Here is a 19,574-nt window from a genome sequence, read left to right as displayed (position 1 = left end):
CCCCTAACCTTAACCCTTCAACCTAACTCCTAAACTTAACCCTAACCTTAACCCTAGCCTAGCTAACGTTAACCAGCTAGCTAATGTTACCCACCTAGCTCAAATTCCTAACATACTGTCGTTTTTGCAAATTTGTAACATATTGTACATTTTGCAAATTTGTAACGCTTACCATACGAAATGTAACATATCATAGTAAATGGAGTGTCTCAGATTTACATACAGAATAAAAACGAAATGTTCTGAGACCAGGTTGGTGCACTCAGTCATTGGTCACTTAATTAATTTGTTAGTTTATTAGTTAGTTAGTTCATTCGTCCATCCTTCCATTCATCCATCCATTTATTCTACTCAATGACTGGTCAGTGACCTGAGCAGGAGGCAGCGGTCAAGGCATAGATGACCAGCCCCCAGCAGCCCATCTGAACTCCTTTGTGGTAGTTCTGCAGTTCCGTGGAGTTAGCGAGAGCCTGGAGAGAGGAGGGAAAACAACAGCTTTAGTTAGGGATAGAGAATGGGAGGCCGGTATCCCAGAGGTTAGAGAGAGGCCTGGCCAGCAACCAGAGGGTATCCGGTTCAAATCCCAGGTCGGCAACAAAAATCTGGTGGGGAGTGAACTGGCAACCGGAGATTGAGTTTGTGTGATTAATAGTTTTTTATTTGCAGAAGACATCAAAAAAATACATGTACATTTATGTCCAAATAAATACTTTGCCCACATAAATACAACAGGCTATATAATAACGTGGCATATTGGTCCTTGGCGTCCCAGTAGCCTTACCGTGGGGTCGCCGTGATAGATGACCTGGCCCATGAAGTCAGTGTAGAAGACGGCCTCAGCGATGATGGAGAACCAGGTGAGGAGATGACAGACACAGAGCCTCATCAGCTCTGGAGGCATCTTCAGCATGGACAGCCACAGCAGCCTGACCGTGGTCTCAGTCTCCCCCTCCTCACTCTCTGTGTCCCCGCTGGAGTTGGTGTTGCCTGACTGGTGTCGCGCTCTGGGGTTCTGCTGTCTCCTCTTCTGTCTCCGCTGCACCTCGTAGATGTCGTTCAAGCTGCGCGAGGGCTTGATGAGCAGCGCGGCGTTGGCTCGCCGGTAGCGGTAGCGGTGGGAGCCCACGCGGCCGTAGTAGGAGAAGGTGCAGGACGGCTGGCGGTAGAAGATGTGTCGGCGGTGCCGCATGGAAGCGTTTGTGCTGGCCGAGTTCTTCATGACCATGTGGGCATGCCCGTTGGCGCCCTGGCCCAAGCCGTTGGCATGCGCCCGGCCGTTTGGCGTCTTCTGCTCGTTGAGCTGGTTGTTGAGAAGCGCCTCTTCCCCGTCGCGGTCCTGCTCCTGCAGGAACTGGGACAGCCGGCAGATCTTTTTGGAGGTTTTGAGGAGGTCCTGGCTGCCTGTGCTGCTCCTGCGGCGTGGTGGAGAGCCTTGGTAGGACGACAGGCGGTCAGCAAAGATGGAGGGCTCGATGTGAAGCAGGGACAGAGCGTCGTGGTCCAGGTGATCCAGTGTGGCGTCGGCCATTTGCAGCACTGAGTCCGACTTGGACCTCACCATCTCCACATCCAGGAAGTCCATGTCCATGTCGTGCAATGAGCGCCCATCCTCTTCCCCATCACCATCCCTGTAGAACTCATAACGGTCGTAACGATCACAAGGGTCGTAGATGTCGTCCTCTCCGATGAGCTCCATGTGGGGGGTGTTGTGGCCATGAAGCTTCCCTGGGGAGCAGTTGTCCTTGTGGGCCGTGGAAGAAGCGGCGTCGGCCTCCCCATCCAGCCGGTCCTGCTGGGGGCTGTACCGCTGCTCCTCGATGCTGAACAGATGCAGCGCCACAGAGATGGTGAACAAGATGGCGGCAAAGAAGAAGAGGATCTGCTCCTGGGACTTGAAGATTGAGCCCAGGAATGTGTGGGTCCAGTCCAGACCGCCTAGCGCGTAGCCCACCGCTCCCCCACAACCTGGCCCAGGCACACACATGCAAAATACACAAACACACAATTAGCATCTCTAATAACACAACATAGCATGGATCTCCATTTCAGCTGAATTTCCTGTTTGAGAATATTCAATTTCTTAAAACTTTCACAGACATCGCAGACAAAGGTATGGGCATGGAAACATCCTAAAATACAAGGTGAGTGCTACTAAGACGTGTGCTGTACCAGAGGAGAAGGCGTGGATGTTGAGGGCCATGTCTTGTTCTTCAGTGTCTGCCACATCTAGTAGGTAGGCCCTTATGGGACCCTCTGTTGCGTCTGCACTGAAGTCCAGCACTACTACACCGAGCACCGTCAGAACAATCCCTATGGGCTGGTTATTTGGCACGTCGCCAACGGCAAGTCCTGGAACACAACCAGAGACAGAGTTAGTATCCTAGCTGGTACAAAACAAAACCATAGGCCTAATTCACAGACAGAAAGTTCGCCACAGAGACCACCACATCCTGCCAATCCAGTATACATATTGATAAGCTATATCCATCCTAGTTACTTTGCAGCTCTACAACTATGAGAACACAGCTGTATTGAAAGCAGTAACCCCCTCAAAATGTCATGACTAGAACCAATATTTCTTTTTCAAAATAGCTTCTGAACTTTTGAAAATGGTATGTTCGTTAATGGTCAAATATGGCAAGTGTTTTTTCTTAATTTCCCTGAAAAGTTTCTGTTTTGTAAATAAGAGGTTTTCATCCAACAGCGACAATAGGATACCTCGTCAGTGTATACTATTTAAAAGAGACTCCTACCCTGGTTCACTCTAATGCAGAGTTATCAGTACAAGCGGCACGCGTGAATCTAATTTATCAAAATATCCTCTAAAAATGAACACTAGCCAGAAACGTTTTGCTTCACTGGTGTAAAACATCGTCCCTGTAATGTAAGTGTCATTAGTGAGTGTCATTATTTCACTGGGAATCTAAACCCTTAGTTGTAAACTCCCATTTACTACTTCCATCATAACATTGAGCCCAGAGGAACTCCCCATTGCCAGGACACAACAACAAACAAGTCATTATTCCAACTTTCTCATTAAAGGGACAACGCTCTTTGGAAAATATTTAGCCAATTAACAACGACCACAGAGGAAGAGAAGTGTAAAAGTTGAAGGGAAAAAAGAGGTGTAGTACTGAAGTCTGTACTGTCGGAGTCTGTGTGTAGTCAGTCCGTGTGTATGTAGTAAGCAAAGACTTTCTTCCTGACAATGGAGTGGCTGACGGACCGACGAGCAGCGTGCTAGTGCTGGAGACAGGAAGCGGCTCCAGATAGGCAATGAAAGGTAAGAAAGGGGGCACAACAGGAAACGTTTCCCTGTGAACTGGTTCCTAGTCCTTTCCCATGTCACAGAGACTGACAGGGTTCACACACACCGTTCGGCCCAGCAGGTCAGCGTACACCGGAGTCTGTAGCCTATGACCCACAGCACTGAGACCTGAGCTGGGGGTGATGATGCATAAATAGCCGCTCTGGTAGGGCTATAGTGAGGGCACTGCTCCCTTCCACGACTACCAGACTCTTCAGGACTAATTGGTTGACTATCCTGAAGCCGGCAGCAAATCAACTCTACGGGATATCTATTGATCTTCCCCTCTGCTGTGCCTTTCAAGCACGGAGCAAACTGGAACCCTTCTCTCTCCCTCTTCCGCCTGCACAGATAGTGGCACTTAGGATCACTTCCACTGATAATGACAATGAGGAGCCAGTAGGTTAATGTAGGACATGAAACTCCTGATGGAAGTGGAACTTGATGTGTGTGTGTTGCATTAGAACACTTGACGTTATAGAAGCAGGCTCTCTTTTTACTCTGGTTTCTACTCAGGAGAACCACATTAGTGAGACACAGCCAGAGATCATTTTCAATTCAATATGCTTCATATCACAACTCGCACTTCAGAAGACTGCTTATTAGGTGAGGCTAAAAGATTGATTGACTGATTGACCGGCTGGCTGGCTGGCTGGCCGTCTGGCCGGCTGACTAGATGACATCATGGATAACAACAGAGGATGTCATTAGCCTATTCTGTGAACTCAATCACTTTCCTGTCACACACACAGGCAACAAGGGTTTAAACTGACAGATAGGACTTGACGGTTAATTTGTGATGGGTTTAGAAGGTATTGTATCTCAGTTGGTGTGTATGTGTGGGTGGGTGTGTGCCTGTCATGTTTTTCAACTCCCGAAGTCTATAGGGTTAGTGTGAATTCCTGTCCCGAATAGAGGATGTGGCTCTGTAGCGGGGTCTCAGATGACGTCGCGTCCTCTGCTCCAGCAGGTGACTGCCAGGGCTCCTGTAAAGTGAGGCCTTTCCTCTCAACACAATTGGGTAAAAACAGCAAATGCAGCTGAGGATGGTTGAATCTAATAACCTAACTTCTCTAAACTGGCAAGCTGCCCAACTGAATAGATTTGATCAATCATTTATGTTTTAACGATCAATTTGTTAAACTTTTGACCTTAACCTATAGTGACAATGTAACAATGTAGTAACAATGTCGGTTATTGAATTCCTGGTGGAGTACACAGCAGCTCTTTCTACAGGCCTCGTCTCACCTTTCTCCTGCCGCCCCCCAACTCCCAGTCTCACCTATGAGTGACCCGTTGAGGAAGAGTGCTACTCCAAACAACACCCCCACACACAGGGCCAGGATGAAAGGGCGTCGCCGGCCCCATTTCAGGGTGCAGCGATCGCTGGCTGAGCCAATCAGAGGTGTGAAGATCAGACCCAGAATGGGGCTCAGGAACCACGTCAAACTGTAATACTGTTCTGGAAGACCTGGAGATAGACAGGAAGGAAACAAGGGGTATAAGGTTATGGTTTATCATAATCATCATCATCCAAACAGGCAGCACTTTGGAACTGTGTGGAGCATAGACACATATAGGATCACTGTTCTGGAGACGTGTAGTATACAGGATTAAAAAAATAGAACATGTACTTTACGGGCTAGTATCCCAGACTAAAACCACACCCGATGGAGATTGGACTGCACGTACACTATATACACATGAAAGTATGTGGACACCCCTTCAAAATAGTGGATTTGGCTATTGCACCCACACCCGTTGCTGACAGGTGTATAAAATCGAGCACACAGCCATGCAATCTCCATAGACAAAAATTGGCAAAAAATGGCCTTACTGAAGAACTCAGTGACTTTCAACGTGGCACCGTCATAAGATGCCACCTTTCCAATAAGTCACTTCGTCAAATTTCTGCCCTAGTAGAGCAGCCCCGGTCAACTGTAAGTGCTGTTATTGTGAAGTGGAAATGTCTAGGAGCAACAACGGCTCAGCCCCGAAGTGGTAGGCCACACAATCTCACAGAACGGGACCGCCGAGTGCTTAAAGCACGTAGCACGTAAAAATTATCTGGTCTTGGTTGCAACCAAATTCCAAACTGCTTCTGGAAGCAAAGTCAGTACAAAAATGGTTTCTTCGGGAGCTTCATGAAATGGGTTTCCATGGCCAAGCAGCTGCACACAAGCTTAAGATCACCATGCACAATGCCAAGCATAGGCTGGAGTGGTGTAAAGCTTGCCGCCATTGGAATCTGGAGCAGTGGAAATGCGTTCTCTGGAGTGATGAATCACGCTTCACAATCTAGCAGTCCGACCAATTAAGGGAAATCTTAATGCTACAGCATACAATTCGATTCTGTGCTTCCAATTTTGTGGCAACAGTTTGGGGAAGGCCCTTTCATGTTTCAGCATGACAATGCCCCCATGCACAAAGCAAGGTCCATAAAGAAATGTTTTTTCAAGATGGTTGTGAAAGAACTTGACTGGCCTGCACTGAGCCCTGACCTCAACCCCATCTAACACCTTTGGGATGAATTGGAACTCAGACTGCGAGCCAGGCCTAATCGCCCAACATCAGTACCCAACCTCACTAATGCTCTTGTTGCTGAATGGAAGCAAGTCGCCACGGCAATGTTCCATCATCTAGTGCAGTGGTTCTCAATCCTGGTCCTGGGGACCCAAAGGGGTGCACATTTTTGTTTTTGCCCTAGTACTACACACCTGATTCAAATCATCAAAGCCTTTTGATGAGTTGATCATTTTAATCAACTGTGTAGTATTAGGGCAAAAACAAAAAACGTGCACCCCTTTGGGTTGCCAGGACCAGGATTGAGAACCAGTGATCTAGTGGAAAGCATTCCCAGAAAAGTGGAGGCGGTTCTAGCAGCAAATGGGGGACCAACTCCATATTAATGAGATGTTCAATGAGTAGGTGTCCACATTTGGTCATGTAGTGTATTTTTTAGTCCAGGACTAGGCTCAGTCGGTGTTGGGAAACAGGCCCTAGATTAACTTTTTGTGACCATATTGACCTAGACTAGGTGATCTAGGCTATGGTCTAGCCAGAAGAGAGAAGGAGAAACCCAAACAGGTGTAATATTTGGCACTGTGTGGACACACATGAGTGGGGACAACATCAGGCTGGTATAGCCTTACCTCAGACCAGGAAGGATTGAAGCAAGATTGGCCTTTATACCCAGACTGATTTTATTCCCTTTTCTGAATTCCAATAGGCTCCAATAAGAAGCTAACAGTAAATAAAGCTATTTGGTACACAGACCAGTGCAGCCCAGTTGTACTTGTAGTAATCCTGATCCTCTCTGTGTGGCTGGCTATGCTGGCAGACTTCCCTCCGGCTGGCTCTGACCAACCCAGCCACAATACACCTTTCATTGTTAGGGAGGGAACAGTGTGTGTTTGTTTCCTGCTGCTCTGAGAGAGGTGACCTATATAGGAGAGAGGGCAGGCCTCTGACATGTGCCCACGTCTGGCTCTGGGAAGCAGCCAATACACAGTACAGTACTATACAGTAAACTGATAGAATCAGCTGAGCAGGGTTGTGAGAGAAACATGGCGGAATGAGATCAGCAGTTTTACATGAATGTGTGTGTGAAATAAGTGTTGTGTGTGTGTCTTCGATCACAGCAGTGTGTATACTTATGAACCCAGTCATTAGCCTTATATGGAGCTCAGGTCATGAGAATAAATCCACACAAACATAGATACTGGTGAGAGGCTATCTCTAGGTGAAATGAGGTAGAGGTCATATGATAATAAGGATCATCAGGGCTGTGAAGCTCTCATCCCTCGATTATACACGCATGTTAAATACACATACACACAGGCACGCACACACAGTATAGGCCTAATGATAATATCACGATTGTAAAAGACAATAACATAATAATAAATTAATACAACCACAGGCAAATGATCAAATAAGGAAATAGGCTTTTTAACATTATCCTCAAGATACCTAAAAGGAATACTTCAGGATTTAGGAAATGAATCAGATGAACTCATGGATACCATCTGTATGTCTCTGCATCCAGTATTAAGGAAGTTAGAGGTAGTTCCACAAGCCAATGCTAACTTGCGTTTGCAGAACTAGCATGCTAGCAGTTATAATAGACTTCCAGTCATTGTACTAACGCTGGTTAACCAGTTGGATTTAGGGGGCACTATTTTAATTTTTGGATGAAAAACGTTCCCGTTTTAAACAAGATATTTTGTCACGAAAAGATGCTCGACTATGCATATAATTGACAGCTTTGGAAAGAAGACACTCTGACGTTTCCAAAACTGCAAAGATAGTCTGAGTGCCACAGAACTGATGTTACAGGCGAAACCCAGATAAAAATCCAACCAGGAAGTGCCACATTTTTTGAAACCGCCTCATGCCAATGACTCCTTATATGGCTGTGAATGAGCTACGAATGAGCTTACATTTTCTACGTTTTCCCCAAGGTGTCTACAGCATTGTGACGTCTTTTTAGGCATTTCCCTTGAAGAATGGCTGTAAGGGACCATATATGGCATGTGGTCACATGGTGTCTCCCGGAGAAAACCTTGCGTAAAATACTGAGGTAGCCATTTTTCCAATCGCTTCTTATGAGAAACAAACTGCCTCGATGGATATATTATCGAATATATTTGTTAAAAACACCTTGAGGATGGAGCCTAAACAACATTTGCCGTGTTTCTGTCGATATTATGGAGCAAATTTTGAGAAAAGTTTGGCGTTATAGTTGTAGCATTTTAGGGTCGATTTCTCAGCCAAGCATGATGAACAAACGGGAGCTATTTCGCCTACAAAAAATAATCTTTTTGGAAAAAAGGAACATTTGCTATCTAACTGGGAGTCTCCTGAGTGAAAGCATCTGAAGTTCTTCAAAGGTAAATAATTTAATTTGGTTGCTTTTCTTATTTTCGTGAAAATGTTGCCTGCTGCCAGCAGAGCCTAGCATAGCATTATGCCATGATAAACTTACACAAATGCTTGTCTAGCGTTGGCTGTAACGCATATTTTGAAAATCTGAGATGACAGTGTTGTTAACAAAAGGCTAAGCTTGTGTTTGAATATATTTATTTCACTTCATTTGCGATTTTCATGAATAGGAAAAGTTTATAGGGGTATTTATGTCCGTTGCGTTATGCTAATGCATTTGAGGCTATGATTACGCTCCCGGATATGGGTTTGCTCGTCGCAAAAGGTTAAAAACTTCCTTTCAAACTGCACGTAGAGACATACAAATGGTATCCATGAGTTCATCCGACTCTGGGGAAGTAGATAAAGGGCTTCATTGACAAAATCCTGATGTATCACTTTAAGATACCCAATATTACCCTCTCTTTTCACAACTAGCCCAGGGACTACAGATAAAAAGCTGGTGCAATGGCATTGTGTAAATGGTCCCTTACAAATAAACAAATCAAATACAAATACAGGGGATTGCAGGTTATAGCTCCAAATGATTCCACACTTCGAAATTCCTCAAGTCCTGTCACCTCAGTCCAGACACACAAACACATATTACGTAACCCTTAAACAGCACGTAGCTGGTGATTAAGGTTATGTAAAAGGGGAAGAGATTGGGGGCGTCTTAAAGGAGGTAAAGTCAGACTGATGGACACAACCCAAGAAGCTGAGATCCACATTCAAACACACTGTCACTAACACTGAATCTGAACGGACTAAACCTCAGCAAAGCCAATTATACCCATTAAACACTGTCATATGTATAGACACCTTTCAGACACCTTTCACCTTCAGTCTTGTAGGCATCTTTTTGCACAATTCACACACCCCTAGTCAGGCTATGCATGCCATACTCATCGTCAATTTGCTTCACATACTTTTTTCATTGGTCGCACCATTGTAATTATCCAATAAAACAACATGTAAATCAATGAAGACAGAAAAAAGCCTAGCCTCAGGCCATATTTCCATAGGAAACCAATGAACTGAATGGAGGGGCCATCCAGAGGTGTGTAGTGCACTGACTGTTGAGGGTGTAAGACATGAGATCAACACCCTCTATATATAGATGCTGATTAGGCTCAGGGGGGAGGGACCAGGGTGGAGGTTGTTGAGAGGAAGGACAGGGACAGGGAGCCTGGCCAGAGAATCAGTCCACAGGCTGGATGACACAGAGCCACGTTGCTCTTTAATCCTCCCATCGGGACAGGACAGGGATGGCACGAACGCATGCACACGCACACGCACACACACACACTCTCTCTCTCTCTCATCTTCTCTGGGCTATTAAAGGCTAACTGTCATCTCACTGACTGACATTGGCCAAAGTATCCCTGTTACGTAGTGTGATTGCTGAATGACAAGGCAGCTTTGGTGATGTGGGCCAAATCATTAGTTACTGGCCAGGCACAGAATGGAGTCCTGGTGTATACAAATCGTAGTATGCTAGTAATATGCTAGTAATATGCTAGTAATATGCTAGTAATATGCTAGTAATATGCATGCAATAACATATGTTGATGGCCACGGCATGATTTTCATTCATCCATCATCTTATCCAACAAATGTATATATTTGGAAACATTTTGTCACACTGAATTATACCAGCTATCCATTCTTAGTTTAGGTTCCGCAAAACAACGTAAACAAAGTTAGACGAGGCCACAAGCCCTCATCATGCCCTCTCCACAGATAGGTTGTTTTGCAAGTGTGTATTCCTGTGCAGTGACCCATGTTTTGGGCACTGGAATGCTACAATAGCAGATTAACTACCCTATTGTCTAAAGTGTTCAATGTTCTGATCATTCTAATGACAGATGACAGACCCATTCAGCAATTGTTTGGATACTCAGCGCAGTGCGGTGCGCTTCATGTTTGGAAACTCAGTGCGGTGCGCTTCATGTTTGGAAACTCAGCGCGGTGCGCTTCATGTTTGGAAACTCAGCGCGGTGCGCTTCATGTTTGGAAACTCAGCGGTGCGCTTCATGTTTGCGCGGTGCGCTTCATGTTTGGAAACTCAGCGCGGTGCGCTTCATGTTTGGAAACTCAGCGCGGTGCGCTTCATGTTTGGAAACTCAGCGCGGTGCGCTTCATGTTTGGAAACTCAGCGCGGTGCGCTTCATGTTTGGAAACTCAGTGCGGTGCGCTTCATGTTTGGAAACTCAGTGCGGTGCGCTTCATGTTTGGAAACTCAGCGCAGTGCGGTGCGCATGTTTGGAAACTCATGTTTGGAAACTCAGTGCGGTGCGCTTCATGTTTGGAAACTCAGTGCGGTGCGCTTCATGTTTGGAAAAGTGCGGTGCGCTTCATGTTTGGAAACTCAGTGCGGTCGCTTCATGTTTGGAAACTCAGTCATGCTTCATGTTTGGAAACTCAGTGCGGTGCGCTTCATGTTTGGAAACTCAGTGCGGTGCGCTTCATGTTTGGAAACTCAGTGCGGTGCGCTTCATGTTTGGAAACTCAGTGCGGTGCGCTTCATGTTTGGAAACTCAGTGCGGTGCGCTTCATGTTTGGAAACTCAGTGCGGTGCGCTTCATGTTTGGAAACTCAGTGCGGTGCGCTTCATGTTTGGAAACTCAGCGCAGTGCGGTGCGCTTCATGTTTGGAAACTCAGCGCAGTGCGGTGCAGTTAATGTTTGCGAAACTTCATGTTTGTTTGGAAACTCAGTGCGGTGCGCTTCATGTTTGGAAACTCAGTGCGGTGCGCTTCATGTTTGGAAACTCAGTGCGGTGCGCTTCATGTTTGGAAACTCAGTGCTTCATGTTTGAAACTCAGTGCGGTGCGCTTCATGTTTGGAAACTCAGTGCGGTGCGCTTCATGTTTGGAAACTCAGTGCTTCATGTTTGGAAACTCAGTGCGGTGCGCTTCATGTTTGGAAACTCAGTGCGGTGCGCTTCATGTTTGGAAACTCAGTGCGGTGCGCTTCATGTTTGGAAACTCAGTGCGGTGCGCTTCATGTTTGGAAACTCAGTGCGGTGCGCTTCATGTTTGGAAACTCAGTGCGGTGCGCTTCATGTTTGGAAACTCAGTGCGGTGCTTCATGTTTGGAAACTCAGTGCGGTGCGCTTCATGTTTGGAAACTCAGTGCGGTGCGCTTCATGTTTGGAAACTCAGTGCGGTGCGCTTCATGTTTGGAAACTCAGTGCGGTGCGCTTCATGTTTGGAAACTCAGTGCGGTGCGCTTCATGTTTGGAAACTCAGTGCGGTGCGCTTCATGTTTGGAAACTCAGTGCGGTGCGCTTCATGTTTGGAAACTCAGTGCGGTGCGCTTCATGTTTGGAAACTCAGCGCGGTGCGCTTCATGTTTGGAAACTCAGCGCGGTGCGCTTCATGTTTGGAAACTCAGTGCGGTGCGCTTCATGTTTGGAACTCATGTTTGGAAACTCAGTGTGCGCTTCATGTTTGGAAACTCAGTGCGGTGCGCTTCATGTTTGGAAACTCAGTGCGGTGCGCTTCATGTTTTTGCGCTTCATGTTTGGAAACTCAGTGCGGTGCGCTTCATGTTTGGAAACTCAGAAACTCAGTGCGGTGCGCTTCATGTTTGGAAACTCAGTGCGGTGCGCTTCATGTTTGGAAACTCAGCGCAGTGCGGTGCGCTTCATGTTTGGAAACTCAGCGCAGTGCGGTGCGCTTAATGTTTGGAAACTCAGCGCAGTGCAGTGCGCTTCATGTTTGGAAACTCAGCGCAGTGCGGTGCGCTTAATGTTTGGAAAGTGCGGTGCGCTTAATGTTTGGAAACTCAGTGCGGTGCGCTTCATGTTTGGAAACTCAGTGCGGTGCGCTTCATGTTTGGAAACTCAGTGCGGTGCGCTTCATGTTTGGAAACTCAGTGCGCTTCATGTTTGGAAACTCAGTGCGGTGCGCTTCATGTTTGGAAACTCAGTGCGCTTCATGTTTGGAAACTCAGTGCGGTGCTTCATGTTTGGAAACTCAGTGCGGTGCGCTTCATGTTTGGAAACTCAGTGCGGTGCGCTTCATGTTTGGAAACTCAGTGCGGTGCGCTTCATGTTTGGAAACTCAGTGCGGTGCGCTTCATGTTTGGAAACTCAGTGCATGTTTGGAAACGCAGTAATGTTTGGAAACTCAGTGCGGTGCGCTTCATGTTTGGAAACTCAGTGCGGTGCGCTTCATGTTTGGAAACTCAGTGCGGTGCGCTTCATGTTTGGAAACTCAGTGCGGTGCGCTTCATGTTTGGAAACTCAGTGCGGTGCGCTTCATGCAGTGCATGTTTGGAAACTCAGCGCGGTGCGCTTCATGTTTGGAAACTCAGCGCGGTGCGCTTCATGTTTGGAAACTCAGCGCGGTGCGCTTCATGTTTGGAAACTCAGCGCGGTGCGCTTCATGTTTGGAAACTCAGCGCGGTGCGCTTCATGTTTGGAAACTCAGCGCAGTGCGGTGCGCTTAATGTTTGGAAACTCAGCGCAGTGCTGTGCGCTTAATGTTTGGAAACTCAGCGCAGTGCTGTGCGCTTAATGTTTGGAAACTCAGCGCAGTGCGGTGCGCTTAATGTTTGGAAACTCAGCGCAGTGCGGTGCGCTTAATGTTTGGAAACTCAGTGCGGTGCGCTTAATGTTTGGAAACTCAGTGCGGTGCGCTTAATGTTTGGAAACTCAGTGCGGTACTCAGTGCTGTGCGCTTAATGTTTGGAAACTCAGTGCGGTGCGCTTCATGTTTGGAAACTCAGTGCGGTGCGCTTAATGTTTGGAAACTCAGTGCGGTGCGCTTCATGTTTGGAAACTCAGTGCGGTGCGCTTAATGTTTGGAAACTCAGTGCGGTTTGGAAACTCAGTGCGGTGCGCTTCATGTTTGGAAACTCAGTGCGGTGCGCTTCATGTTTGGAAACTCAGCGCGGTGCGCTTCATGTTTGGAAACTCAGCGCAGTGCGGTGCGCTTCATGTTTGGAAACTCAGCGCAGTGCGGTGCGCTTCATGTTTGGAAACTCAGCGCAGTGCGGTGCGCTTCATGTTTGGAAACTCAGTGCGGTGCGCTTCATGTTTGGAAACTCAGTGCGGTGCGCTTCATGTTTGGAAACTCAGTGCGGTGCGCTTCATGTTTGGAAACTCAGTGCGGTGCGCTTCATGTTTGGAAACTCAGTGCGGTGCGCTTCATGTTTGGAAACTCAGTGCGGTGCGCTTCATGTTTGGAAACTCAGTGCGGTGCGCTTCATGTTTGGAAACTCAGTGCGGTGCGCTTCATGTTTGGAAACTCAGCGCGGTGCGCTTCATGTTTGGAAACTCAGCGCGGTGCGCTTCATGTTTGGAAACTCAGCGCGGTGCGCTTCATGTTTGGAAACTCAGCGCGGTGCGCTTCATGTTTGGAAACTCAGCGCGGTGCGCTTCATGTTTGGAAACTCAGCGCAGTGCGGTGTGCTTAATGTTTGGAAACTCAGCGCAGTGCTGTGCGCTTAATGTTTGGAAACTCAGCGCAGTGCTGTGCGCTTAATGTTTGGAAACTCAGCGCAGTGCGGTGCGCTTAATGTTTGGAAACTCAGCGCAGTGCGGTGCGCTTAATGTTTGGAAACTCAGTGCGGTGCGCTTAATGTTTGGAAACTCAGTGTGGTGCGCTTAATGTTTGGAAACTCAGTGCGGTACTCAGTGCTGTGCGCTTAATGTTTGGAAACTCAGTGCGGTGCGCTTCATGTTTGGAAACTCAGTGCGGTGCGCTTCATGTTTGGAAACTCAGTGCGGTGCGCTTCATGTTTGGAAACTCAGTGCGGTGCGCTTAATGTTTGGAAACTCAGTGCGGTGCGCTTCATGTTTGCTGTGCGTTTGGAAACTCAATGTTTGGAAACTCAGTGCGGTTTACTCAGTGCTGCAGTGCGGTGTGCTTAATGTTTGGAAACTCAGTGCTGTGCGCTTAATGTTTGGAAACTCAGTGCTGTGCGCTTAATGTTTGGAAACTCAGTGCGGTGCGCTTAATGTTTGGAAACTCAGTGCGGTGCGCTTAATGTTTGGAAACTCAGTGCGGTGCGCTTAATGTTTGGAAACTCAGTGCGGTGCGCTTAATGTTTGGAAACTCAGTGCGGTACTCAGTGCTGTGCGCTTAATGTTTGGAAACTCAGTGCGGTACTCAGTGCTGTGCGCTTAATGTTTGGAAACTCAGTGCGGTGCGCTTAATGTTTGGAAACTCAGTGCGGTGCGCTTAATGTTTGGTGAACACTCCACAGGAACTTGGACCCCTTAAAAGAGCCCCCAAAGTGAACCGAACTGAGACCATCTCTAGATGTGGTCGGAGTTCGGTTCGCTTGAATTCCAGGATCCGGTTCCCTTTTTTAGGGCAATGTGAAAACCAAGCTACCTAGGTTCGCTTGACATTATTCCCGCACCATACTCTACTGCAACACCGTTCCCCCTGACATAACCTCTCACATTTGTGCCACAAGAGAGATGATGTGCAGGTTTGCATAAAAATAACTTTTTGGATGTTGATTAGCGATTGTCAAGGACACACAGAAATGACAAAATTTGTGATTTTACTTCAGATTATTTGTTTGCAACATCTGGTCTATAGGCTAAGATAGCTTAATGAACTGTATATTCGATTGAAGGGTTTGAATAGTGTGAGAGGACAACCTATTAGTTGAGAAATCTATTCTAGCTATTCTAGGCAGTAGCCTACATTGGGTGTACAATTTTCAATTAGAGTATTATTTAATCTTCAGTTATTCTTCTGCTACTAATAATATTTTCATGTTAATAGAATCTTCTGATTACAATTATTATGTCTAATATTTTAACAAAATGCAAGTAGGTATATCTAGCTGTCCAATAACAAGTTATGATGAAATGGCTAGTCCCAGAATGCATTGAATGTTAGAAAAAGATCTTGGTTCCTTTCTAAATATAGCAATGTGAATGGGTGAGGTGAACTGACAAAAGAGTTGAGTCTTCACTCAAAGGCAAGGGCAGTGTGAATAAAAAGAGAAGGTATTTAGCTCTTTTTTTTTTACCCCAGAGTTCACTTTAAAGAGGACTGAGATTGGCCCTCCTGAAAGACTACGCAGAAAGAGAGAGAAAAAGAGAGATTGATAGAGAAAAGAGAGATTCCAGATTCGCACCTTGGCTCTGAATGTGCAGTATTAACATGAACCAGACCTGCAACAACGCCAGTTATGCAAAGTGCTCATGTTCTCTCACGACAAGGTCGTGAGGCTAAGTCGCAGGCAACCCTGTCCCAAAACCTCAGGGACAGGCTCGTAAAGGCTTTAACCTCACCATGGTGCAGGCCTGCCCTGCGCCACAGGCCCACAGAGGGAGAACCAGCTAGCCAAGTCTGTGCAAGGCTCAAGGCTAGGCAGTACTTTTCCATTCATCTGCCCTGCTTTGCTATGTGGGTTAGAGAGTCCGGCTGCAGGGTGCACTTACAAACCGACAGTCACTCTATGGAGTGAACGGAGTGAAACGCTTCAAGTGTAAAAAAAAATAACACTGGCAATGTTTAATAGAAAATTACCAACGAATTGACAAAGGGAGCATTTATAATACTTGCAAAAGTATTCAGACCCCTTGGATTTCTTCACATTTTGTGTTACAAAGTGGGATTCAAATTAATTTAATTGTCATGGTTTGTCAACAATCTACACAAAATACACAAAAAAAATATAAATACAAATTAAATAACTAAAATATAGTTGTTGCATAAGTTTTCAGCTCCCTGGTGAATACATGTTAGAAACAACTTTGGCAGAGTCTTCTTGGGTAAGTCTCGAAAAGCTCACTTTGCACACCTGGCACACCTGGCAAAGTGCAATATTTGCCCATTAGTCTTTAAAAAACATCTTCAAGCTCTGTCTAAATGTTGGGGTCATGGCTAAACAGCAATTTTCAAGTCTTGTCATAGATTTTAAAGCAGATTTAAGTCAAAACTGTAACTTGGCCTCTCAGGAACATTCACTGTCTTCTTGGTATGAAACTCCAGTGTAGATTTGGCCTTGTATTGTAGGTTATTGTCCTGCTGAAAGGTAAATTCCTCTTCCAGTGTCGTTTGTAAAGCAGACTGAAACAGGATCTCCTCTGGGATTTTGCCTGTGCTTAACTCATCCCGTTTTTTTTAATCCTGAAAAACTACCCAATATTTGCAGATGTCAAGCATACCAATACCATGATGCAGCCACCACCATGCTTGAAAATAAGGAGGAAGTTACTCAGTGATACATTTTGTTGGATTTGCCCGAAATATAATGCTTTGCATTTAGGCCAAACGTTATATTCCTTTGCCTTGTTTTGTTGTTGTTGCAGTATTACTTTAATGACTTGTTGCATACAAGATGCATGTTTTGGAATATTCTGTATATTTGTATTATTTTCACTCTGTCATTTAGGTCATTATTGTAGAGTCACTACAATGTTTTGATCCAGCCTCAGTTCTCACAGCCATTGAACTCTGTAGCTGTTTTAAAATCCCCAATGGCCTCATAGTAACATCCCTGACCTGTTTCCTTCCTGTCCTGCAGCTCAGGACAACTATATTTGATGTGTCTGGTGGTTTAATACATAATCCACAGCATAATTATTAACTTGGCCATGCTTAACATATTCAATGTCTGATTTGTTATTGTTACCCATCTAACAAACTGTCCTTCTTCATGAGGCTTTTGAAAAGCTCATTGGTCTTTGAATCTGTGCTTGAAATACAATACTTGACTGAGGGACCTTCCATATGTTGAATGTATGGGGGACAGAGGAAGGGTCAGTCCTACAAAGATCATGTCAAACCCTATTATTTACTGAGGGACCTTCCATATGTTGAATGTATGGGGGACAGAGGAAGGGTCAGTCCTACAAAGATCATGTCAAACCCTATTATTTACTGAGGGACCTTCCATATGTTGAATGTATGGGGGACAGAGGAAGGGTCAGTCCTACAAAGATCATGTCAAACCCTATTATTTACTGAGGGACCTTCCATATGTTGAATGTATGGGGGACAGAGGAAGGGTCAGTCCTACAAAGATCATGTCAAACCCTATTATTTACTGAGGGACCTTCCATATGTTGAATGTATGGGGGACAGAGGAAGGGTCAGTCCTACAAAGATCATGTCAAACCCTATTATCTACTGAGGGACCTTCCATATGTTGAATGTATGGGGGACAGAGGAAGGGTCAGTCCTACAAAGATCATGTCAAACCCTATTATTTACTGAGGGACCTTCCATATGTTGAATGTATGGGGGACAGAGGAAGGGTCAGTCCTACAAAGATCATGTCAAACCCTATTATTTCAAACCCTAGTTATCACATTTTTATTCACCTTTAGAGAATGTTATTTTTCTTCCACATTGAAAGAGTATTTTGTTGACAAAAAATTACAATTAAATCCATTTGAATCCCACTTTGTAACACAATAAAACGCGAAGAAATCCATGGGGTCTGAGTACTTTTGCAAGGCACTGTATAAAATGTTGCTTTGCCAGTGGGAACGAGTGACCCGTCTCACATTCTATTCTAAAAACTCTGGAACCAGGTTAAATCAATAAAATAGTACACTTATACCAGCTAAGAACATAAATGGTATAACCTTGTTTAGAAAAACATCTCTCCGGTATGGAGATGTAACTGCTCAGTCCAACCAGCGTGGGAGGTGTGTGTGGGAGGTGTGAGAAGACCCCAGTGGTTCCATGGTCTTATCAGTCCTAGAGTGTACACTAGACAGGATCACACAGTGACTGAAGCCCTGGTCACATTCTGGTTCACATGAACCTGATCATTGCTGATGGCCAACACCCGGGTGGCTTGGGAACCCAGAGCTCCACATTGACCCAAACCCAACTACTTCCTGTTGCCTGTAGACTGTCTTCCTGTAGACATGTCCAAATGACCACTCAATGACCAATCAATGAGTCAACTTCTTCCTGCACGTTTTTGTTGAGGTTACTCACAGGGCCCCCAAAAAGTGTTTTTGTTCATTTATCTATCACTGGTTGTTCTGTTCGCGACCTGCATTCTGTCAGACACAAACACAAAATGTCGCAAACAGATTTAAATCTGTCGGTAAGCAGTTTGTTTCTTTGGGAAAGTGGTCGGGGTAATCATCCAAACAGGACGTCAGATTATAGTAAATAAAGACCCGTTTTTTTCTTCACCGGTTGAAAAATGGCAAACAATAGGCCCACTGAGAGCAAAGTGACTCGTGCCACTTCAGGAAATAGTTACCGTGGTATAGCGAGATTGAGAAGAGGGGTTTACACCAGGTCAGAAAGAGCACTCACAAAACGAGTGAGTTGCAAAACTAAACAGAGGGAAGAGGAATAGAGAGACACAGACAGAGAGAGAGCAAGAAAGAAAGAGGGAGAGAGAGCAAGCGGGAGAGAGAGCTAGAGAGAGACTGAAGACAACCCACAGTGGGTAATAACGATGTGGCAAGGGGGCAACTCACAATCAACGAGGTTGATTTATACACACCATTACTGTTTGACACACAATGGCTTCCCATGTGTAAGAGTGCAGATGTCTCATTAGTCTATTCTGTATACATATAGTCCTTGCTAGGGCTGTAACCAACAACAAAAACATCTTAGTCAGCCGAGTCGTCTGTTCTTTTGACCAACCGATTGGTTGAAATGTTAACATGTATTTTCCATATATAGACACATCCTATGTTTGAATAAAATCAAACATAAGTAGGCTACTGAGCTTGTCTGATGCATTAAGCACTGTGATTAAAAATGAAGACACTCAAATGACCAAAGAGGGAACCAGATATCAACATAGCCTAACCAGAAGAAAAACCATGTTCCCAACACCGCTCCTCCCGCTGGTCTTCACAGATTCTGACATTATGCTCCTGAGGTTGCTGGTAATAGGCTACACCAGTGGTCGGCAACCTTTTCCATTTGGAGTGCCAAGATTTGTGTGCCAGTTATGATTTTCAGATGCACATTGTCGTGGAACAGCTTCATTTCATTTATATAAAGTCATCATCTCAAAATCAATGTCATCGGGTTAATCAAAACTTTATCTAAATGAAAAATTATGCAAATCTAAAAGTAACTTCTATTGCCATTGCCAATATGTAAACATAGCCTACATAAACCAACGAATAAAAACATTGTAGCCTGCATGTAGAAAATATCCTGATAATAATAAATATCCTATGAATCACATTGGCATCGCATGGCCTGTCTGCAAGAAACTTGTAACATTGTATAAAATATTCTGGGCCCTCAGAGTTTCCCACACCAGTGAGCTCCAGACAGACAGACACAGCTGTAGATAAGGGATAAGAGGTAAATCAGGTAGGTCTATTTTATGACGTTTCCACTGGATCAGAGCATGACATTTTTTCCCCCTTT

General features: G+C 45.4%; 1 protein-coding gene across 1 annotated transcript in view; it reads right to left on the bottom strand.

Moving 5' to 3' along the window:
* LOC124043281 (solute carrier family 45 member 4-like) overlaps window positions 1-19,574 on the bottom strand; it is an 81,536-nt gene that overhangs the window by 6,116 nt on the left and 55,846 nt on the right. The window contains exons 4-7 of the mRNA XM_046361696.1: window positions 4,590-4,778; window positions 2,170-2,349; window positions 782-1,965; window positions 371-470 (exon numbers count right to left, since the gene is read on the bottom strand). Of these exons, the coding sequence (XP_046217652.1) occupies window positions 371-470; window positions 782-1,965; window positions 2,170-2,349; window positions 4,590-4,778 (1,653 nt within the window). The remainder of the gene's footprint in view (window positions 1-370; window positions 471-781; window positions 1,966-2,169; window positions 2,350-4,589; window positions 4,779-19,574) is intronic.

This window comes from Oncorhynchus gorbuscha, linkage group LG09, assembly GCF_021184085.1.
Source record: "Oncorhynchus gorbuscha isolate QuinsamMale2020 ecotype Even-year linkage group LG09, OgorEven_v1.0, whole genome shotgun sequence".
NCBI classification, from domain to species: Eukaryota; Metazoa; Chordata; class Actinopteri; order Salmoniformes; family Salmonidae; genus Oncorhynchus; species Oncorhynchus gorbuscha.
This window is presented reverse-complemented; position numbering and strand designations above follow the sequence as displayed.